The sequence below is a fragment of the Anopheles coustani genome, chromosome 2 (assembly GCF_943734705.1).
Source record: "Anopheles coustani chromosome 2, idAnoCousDA_361_x.2, whole genome shotgun sequence".
Classification (NCBI taxonomy): domain Eukaryota; kingdom Metazoa; phylum Arthropoda; class Insecta; order Diptera; family Culicidae; genus Anopheles; species Anopheles coustani.
Genome location: NC_071289.1, coordinates 21,221,600 through 21,229,036, shown reverse-complemented (window position 1 = coordinate 21,229,036; position 7,437 = coordinate 21,221,600). Strand labels below are relative to the sequence as shown.

Genomic DNA, 7,437 nt, shown 5'->3' with positions numbered 1-7,437 from the left:
TTGGGTTGGCCATTACCGGGACATTGTTACCTTCCCGGCCGGCACTCACACACAAGCACCATAATGGGGTGCTGCTCGGGCGACGCTTTGGCAACAAGTCTGCTCCTATGCTTAAACAACACACCTACAAAGGACGAAAAGGAAGAAATTTTCGGAGTTGATGGGAGTGGAATGGCGACGGGAGGACAGTCGTGTTATCGGGTCCGGAGCGTGGTTCGAGGCAGGTAAATGCCAACAAGGGAAGGAACGGCTATCACTCCCAATCTCATTCCGTCGGGCTGCTTGAAAGAGTTACTCCAACGTTCGTCCTTCCAACAAAGACAGGGGAAGGGGGAAGAACGGAAGGCACACGGTGCTTAAGGGATAAATTTATGGCACTCGCAGATAACGGTTGGCTCCGTGCGATCGGTTAGCGATATCTTCATCGCCATGGTCGGGAAACGGGTTTCAACCAGCGCCCAAGACACCTTGCTTGCCTCTTGATTGGCGGGAAAAAGGCTACTGAACCGGGGTGTGAGTGGTGGTTTGAAGGCGTTTGGCCCTGCTGGAAAGGGAATACCGCGGTTCGCTGGTTGGCTGAGTTGGGTCAATGCTTCCAGCGAGCGAGCCATTTGCCCACCTCGTTTTGGGCCGTGTCGGGCGAACGTCTTCATTTTACAAGGCAAACGAAAAAGAAACGAGTAGGATAACCCCATCAAGGCTTAAAGCCAGACGACGCCAGGTTGAAGGACGTGGGTTTCACTTCGAGCGGAACGGTTCATGACCGCCACTGCCGGCGAAGGAGGGATAAAATTAAGCCACTTGCAGGCGCTCTTGTTCCATTTGCATGAACATGGGCGAATTGGGTTTGATTTGAGTGTGATTCGTCTTCAATTTATTTAAGGAACCGGATTTCGGGTTGGTTTCGGCCACCGTCTCAGTTGATAGATGAAATGAAGCTTTGAATCTCGGAAAGAATTGGATAGAATATGAACTCCAGCCGTAAAAATAAACTCCATCAAAGCATAAACCATATGAACCATCAATTGTTATGTTTGGTTCAAATGTTGTTAAACATTGTAGGAATTTATAGCATGGCCAACTGGGAATTGAATAAAAGCGTGTTAAAGTTCTTCAGTTATATACAATGCGCATTTTTCACATCAAAACAGCGCGAATTCTTGGAATTCTAAATCGACCACAAGACAGAAACATTATGGTGATAAACATTGCATGGTAAATCGTGATAAACGTAAAGGAAAATGTCCAACATGAAAACAAGTGGTAACGAAGAAAGAACACATCTTTCCTGGAAATAGAATTTCCTCCGTAAAACCCTGCACATTCCTGTTCTATAGAAATTGGAGCTTTGTAAAGCATACAAAAGATAGTATGAGCTGTGCTATTTAATCATTTCAATGTACAGTCACATATTTCATGTTAAAAATACATTTGAATACAGTGCAGCACAACAGCTTCACATTCCGCAAGCGAAATTCTTAGAAGAACATGCTTATGCTTCAACATCACAATGATTGCTTTTACTGATTATCTTTTGTGATGTTGTTGTTACCGGATACCGATTTTATTGGTTATCGTGTTTCTTGTCATAAATCGTAAAACATTTTCAGTTAATTCACTTCCTAATCCATTTCAATTTTTCGTTACGTACCAAAGTGCTTCATATTGCACGTTTCATTTGTGTTTCTACCAATCATGTCAATCAAAGCTTCAATGCAGGCTTTTGCAATATTCACATCCATCCATCCCATGATTGATGGCTGCAAAATTTGGATTCCACGTGAAAGGACACACACTCCAGCCCACATAGCTGCCGTGCCACCGTTGGGATTCAGGTCTCGTACGGGGGCCCTTGTTCCACTTCCGGGCGCCGCCACTATTACGGTGCAAATTGGGCGTCTTCCGGGAATACGACACCGACCTGCTTCCGGATTTCGTCCTGAATGCGCGCAATCAGCAGACTGTCCGCATGCGACACGCTCTCCGACTGCAACCGGCCGCCCCGGATGCACTGGCGCGCCTCCTCCGCCTCATACCGGAGGCCACAGCTGTTCTGGAAATTGAACGGATACCGTGCCGGTGGCAGCGTATCGGTCCGGACCGTGCCATCGGTGTCGGTGAGTTTCAGTGGGCACCAGAAATCGTGTAGCTGAAACGGAGGAAAACAGGAGGGTGAGTTACGAGTTGATTTTCATAAAAATGAATGCGTTCGCTGGAATGATGGCCAATTAAATTAAACTGAATAATTAATATTTTATCTCATTTCCCAATGGATTCGAATTACGTGAGGAAAAGCTGATAATATTTTCGTCAATACCACACCGTTTGTTACAGCACCTCCACCTACCGTTATGCTGGCCTTGCTGCCTTTCACAACGGCCTCATTGTTCAGCTGCTTCAGGGCGCTCGTCTTCATTCGCGCGATGCCCCCACCGGGGAAGTGCAGCTCGGCCGTGACTTCCAGATCGACGCCCTCCTCATTGGTCACCCCCGAGGCCAATATCTTCGTCGGAGCCTTCCCACCGAACGCCCACAGACACACCTGGATGGTGTACACGCCGAGATCCAGCACCGTACCACCGCCGAGACTCTTTAAGCGCAACCGATCGATATCGGCAAGGACAAATCCAAATTCCACATCGACCTCCCTCACCTCGCCCAGCTCCCCGCACCCAATGCGCTCCCGGAGCAGACGATAGTGCGGGAAAAACCGCGACCAGATAGCCTCCATGAGGAAGAGCTTCCGTTCGGCCGCACGCTGCAGCAAACGCTTCGACTGGCCCTCGTTCAGGCAGAGTGGCTTCTCGCACAGCAGATGTTTACCGTGCTCCAGCATCAGCAGTCCGATCTCGTAGTGTGCATTGTTGACCGCGCCAATGTAAACGGCATCTGCAACGCGTAGACGGATTTGGGTATTCCGATGTTTTGACGAAACGAAACGCCACGGCCAAAACACTACTCACCCACGTTCGGATTCTTCGCCAGCGCCTCGTAGCCCTCGTGCGCCGTTTCGATACCGTGTAGGGTGGCAAATTTTTGCGCGTCCGCCAGCTTCCGAGCGGCCACGGCTACGATTTGGTGCTCGTCCGACGGCAACGTTCCGACGGCGGTCGTGAAATCGTGCGAAATCTTGCCAGCACTTGCGATTCCCCAGCGTAACGGAGCCATTCTGGTGTGCTGGCCCTTTCAATTCACCTTCGTTCGTTTGGATAACTTTACCACGACGCTGTAGAGTAGTAAGTGCAGATAGCGATTCGTTCAACGTGGAGTGATATGTGGAACTGGCCGGTGCTATTGCTAGCATTCGATGATTATACCCACTACTATCTATTATTTGTTGTTCGCGACCGTGAAGGGCCCGATGAGAAACTACTTCTGAAAATAAACAACACTTGGTTCGAGATGACAGAATTTACAGTGGTGGGTTCATTAGTAGGGCCACTTTAAATTTAATTAATGAGACAAAATTATATATTTCAATAATTACAAAAAAAAACTAAATTCGAAAAAATTTCAATCTGCTTTCAAATATGTGAAACTCATGTTGAAATTGCACACGTTGAAACAGTAATATACACAATTTAAAAAAATGCATCATTAATCGAATTCCCATCCGTGCCATAGGTCACGTTCGCTATCAGCGGAGAAATAAAAGCAACCATTCGACAAACTAAACCGGTCACCTTCCGAGCACCACGATGATGGAGTGGTAGCGACTACATCTCGTCCGAGTGCAAAGTGGCTCACAGTCCAGTTTGAACAGGAAGTGGGTGTGTATACTATTTTGCGGCAGCGATAAATATTTGTCGAGCTAAACACGCAAGTGTGACTCTATTTAATGCCGCGTATAAGCGTTGGCATAGCCAGTTTTCAAATGTGTCTCGAGTTGGGTAATTGAAACAATTACATCAAAAAAGGGTCGAATGAATATAGTCGTAAACATAAACGTTTGTAAAATATTTGTAATTAGCTAAGCTTAAAGCTTAAACTTAAATGTAAAATAGATTGAATCACTAGTCGCGCGAGTACATTGTGCACTTCTAGAATCGGCTTTCGACGTAAAAGTCAAGATAATGGGTTATCTCCAGATAACGCAATCTTGTAATTGAACAAACTTCTGGTTCTCTATCTTGTTTGCATGATCATCCTTAGTAATCGGTCCGAAATCCGCCGGTGTTGGTGAAGCATTAGGTTAGAGGTAAAAATGTAGTCACTCGCCATATGTTTAAAAACATATGTAGTTGATAAGGATTTCTGTGTTGTCGTAGAAAATGTATTTATAAATGAAAAAATGACGTTTTCGATGTTATCAAGTTTGCCACTTTTTGTGCCTGACACTAACACTTCAAAGAAATTGTTAGGAAATTCTGTTACAATCAAAAGAGGTGTATGTACTTTCAATTGTTGTCCTAATAAGATGAAGTTCCAGCAAACTTTAAAATACATGCATTCATACAAGATAAATTAAATCATGTTTCACAAAGGTCATGTACCACAATGCCACAGCAAACATGAAGAATAACTGAATCCACATTCCAGACCAACACCACAATGCAGCAGATTGTTGATTCACTCCGCGAATTAATCTCCTAACAGACGCCGCGAAACATCTCGAAGTGGTGCTAAAACGCAAGTAATGCACTGTAGCGAGATGTCCACGGTTCGCGCAAACACGCACACAAAACCGGGAGGGGCTCGGAAATTTAATTCCATCCGCGTACACGTATGCCGACCGGCGTTCGTCTGGTTGATTTGTTTTCATTTCTATGATCCCCGCGCTTGGTCTCCTCCCGTCACGGTGACATCGTTCCGCGGTTTCTCACTCGCCTTTCCTCTCGACAAATCGCGATCGCGACCGCACGCACACCAGCCAAGACGGATGGTGGACTATAAAATCCGAAAGACTTGCCGGGTTCGCGGACGGTTTTATCAGTCTGCGCTCCGCTTCCGATCGCGTCGGTTAACGTTTGCATCTCCCCAGCCCTTTTCGGTTGCTTCGGTTCCAGTTTGACCTTGAACGGTTTCTGTGCAGTGTGTGTTTGGTGCTAGCGTCGAATCTAATACGCAGATTAACAAAATGGCAAACCCTAACCAGGAAATCAAATACACCAAGGTAAGTGAACCGTGGCGCGGAGTTGTTCTAGAACGCACGACCATGGGTTGACGGTTGGTTTCGTTTCGCGTCCGTAGATCTTCATCAACAACCAGTTCGTTGATGCGGTCAGTGGAAAAACCTTTCCCACGATCAATCCGTCCACCGGCAAGAAGCTGGCGGACATTGCCGAGGGAGACAAGGCCGACGTCGATCTGGCGGTGAAGGCAGCAAAGGCGGCGTTCGTACGCACGTCCACCTGGCGTCAGATGGACGCTTCAGCCCGGGGAGCTCTGCTGTGGAAGCTGTCCACCCTGATGGAGCGCGACGTGAACGTGCTAGCGTCGCTCGAGTCGCTGGACAATGGCAAGGCGTTCCCGAACGCGCTGTACGACGTGCAGGGTTCGATCAAAACCTTCCGGTACTACGCCGGGCTGGCCGATAAGGTTGGTGGTGACACGATCCCCTCCGATGGGCCGCACTTTTCGTACACGCGCCGCGAACCGGTCGGTGTGGTGGGACAGATCATCCCCTGGAACTACCCGATTTCGATGCTGGCATGGAAGTGGGGTCCCGCGTTGGCCGCTGGTTGTACGATCGTGCTGAAGCCGGCGGAACAGACGCCACTGACGGCGATTTACATGGCGGCCCTGTCGAAGGAAGCTGGCTTCCCGGACGGTGTCATCAATGTGGTGCCTGGATACGGACCGACCGCCGGTGGTGCCATCAGTTCGCACCCGGACATCCGCAAGGTGGCCTTCACTGGATCCGTTGAGGTCGGCAAGATCATCATGGCGGCGGCTGCGACGAGCAACCTGAAGAAGGTTTCGCTTGAGCTCGGCGGCAAGAGCCCGTTGGTGATTTGCGAAGATGCCGACAGTAAGTTCGCTTATCACTTTTGTCATTCAACCATTGATGGATCAAATTGTAATCCTACTTATTTTGCCCCATTTTAGTCGACAAAGCGGCCATGATTGCGTACATGGGTGTGTTTGAAAACCAGGGTCAGTGCTGCGTGGCGGCCACCCGTACCTTCGTCCACGAGAGCATCTACGACAAGTTCGTACAAAAGGCGACGGAACTGGCGAAGGCACGCAAGGTGGGCAACCCGTTCGCCGAGGGAACCGTACACGGTCCGCAGATCGATGATACGCAGTACAAGAAGATCCTCGGCTACATCGAGGTGGGACAGAAGGAGGGTGCCAAGCTGGTAACCGGCGGTAAGCCAGTCGGAACCGAGGGTTACTTCATCGAGCCGACGATCTTCGCCAACGTCACCGACGACATGACGATCGCGAAGGAGGAGATCTTCGGTCCGGTGCAAAGCATCATCAAATACAGCACGCTGGATGAGGTGATCGAGCGTGCCAACAACACGGCGTTTGGGCTGGCGGCCGGTATTATTACGGACGATATCAACAAGGCCATTACGTTCAGCCACGCGGTCGAGGCCGGCTCGGTGTGGGTCAACACGTACCTGGCGGTCCTGAACCAGGCACCGTTCGGTGGCTACAAGCAGTCCGGCATCGGTCGCGAGCTGGGCAAGCACTCGCTCGAAGGCTACCTGGAAACCAAGTCCGTTACCATCCGGCTTCCGTCGAAGGTTTAACACAAACAACCATACCGGTTCACCGTACCGCTGCTATCGCTGGTTGCCTATCGGTGATGCTGATAACTTCATTGTTATTCGTTCTTTGTACCTCTTGTCCTAACAACAACAAAATACATCTTCATCATACTAAAGCATAATGTTTCATTCTCTAAGACTTCGTTTTTCTTTTCGCCGAGCGGGTTCTATTGAGGGCCGATTCCTTATCGTGGCAACTGACAGCCGTGCGCTGTGAAGCTTCAGGTGGTCAAAACAAGCTCACGGAAAGAAACGGAAAGTGGCCAAACGGTTACCTAGCAGACGCGATAAATCTCCCTTTATCGCCCACCTCAACGGGCGTAGCACGAGAAAACGTTTCGCCCTGCGTCAGCTGTTCGATAAGCAGCGGTCGCTTATCGCCACCAAACACCCGCCAACCCCCCAAGCCTCTTTCCATGGCCTAAAAATCACGAACAAATTTCTTCTGCCGCAGTGTGTTTCCAATTTTGTTTTCATTATGCTCCTCCGGTTTGCTTTCTTCGAACAAACAGAGGGCAGGGCTTAAATGAATTATCTTGCCGTGGTCCACGCTGTATGTTCCCACCGGGAGCACTTCAGCCGAACGGCCGGCGTTGGCTGGGATGGATGGTTTCGCCGAGATAGCAAGTTCTGAGCACCCGGGAAGATGTTAATCGGAAAGGTCGTCGAATGAATAATGCTGGCTGCCAGGCAACACGTTCAGTTAATTCTGTACGTT

The 7,437-nt window shown here is 49.2% G+C and overlaps 2 protein-coding genes across 2 annotated transcripts; one reads left to right on the top strand and one right to left on the bottom strand.

Annotated features, from left to right (window-relative positions):
• Positions 1 to 1,496: 1,496 nt before the first annotated feature.
• On the bottom strand, positions 1,497 to 3,384 carry LOC131262599 (trans-1,2-dihydrobenzene-1,2-diol dehydrogenase-like). Its single transcript, XM_058264642.1, has 3 exons — positions 2,964 to 3,384; positions 2,348 to 2,889; positions 1,497 to 2,149 (listed from the first exon to the last, which is right to left on the bottom strand). Exons 1-3 carry the CDS (start codon positions 3,166 to 3,168, stop codon positions 1,880 to 1,882), a joined length of 1,017 nt encoding a protein of 338 aa, XP_058120625.1. The 5' UTR covers positions 3,169 to 3,384; the 3' UTR covers positions 1,497 to 1,879.
• A 1,500-nt stretch (positions 3,385 to 4,884) lies between these two features.
• LOC131266839 (aldehyde dehydrogenase 1A1-like) lies at positions 4,885 to 6,835 on the top strand. The gene is made up of 3 exons (XM_058269496.1): positions 4,885 to 5,113; positions 5,191 to 5,971; positions 6,049 to 6,835. The coding sequence occupies exons 1-3, from the start codon at positions 5,078 to 5,080 to the stop codon at positions 6,699 to 6,701; spliced, it is 1,470 nt and encodes a 489-aa protein (XP_058125479.1). The 5' UTR covers positions 4,885 to 5,077; the 3' UTR covers positions 6,702 to 6,835.
• Positions 6,836 to 7,437: the final 602 nt, after the last annotated feature.

Excerpts from the sequence above, each read along its gene's own strand:
- LOC131262599 (XM_058264642.1), bottom strand. The coding sequence starts at position 3,168 with ATGGCTCCGTTACGCTGGGGAATCGCAAGTGCTGGCAAGATTTCGCAC. Across the intron at positions 2,890-2,963 it reads GGCGAAGAATCCGAACGTGG|ATGCCGTTTACATTGGCGCG; the intron begins GTGAGTAGTGTT and ends TACGCGTTGCAG. Across the intron at positions 2,150-2,347 it reads GCAGCAAGGCCAGCATAACG|CTACACGATTTCTGGTGCCC; the intron begins GTAGGTGGAGGT and ends CCTCCGTTTCAG.
- LOC131266839 (XM_058269496.1), top strand. The coding sequence starts at position 5,078 with ATGGCAAACCCTAACCAGGAAATCAAATACACCAAG. Across the intron at positions 5,114-5,190 it reads AGGAAATCAAATACACCAAG|ATCTTCATCAACAACCAGTT; the intron begins GTAAGTGAACCG and ends TCGCGTCCGTAG. Across the intron at positions 5,972-6,048 it reads GATTTGCGAAGATGCCGACA|TCGACAAAGCGGCCATGATT; the intron begins GTAAGTTCGCTT and ends GCCCCATTTTAG.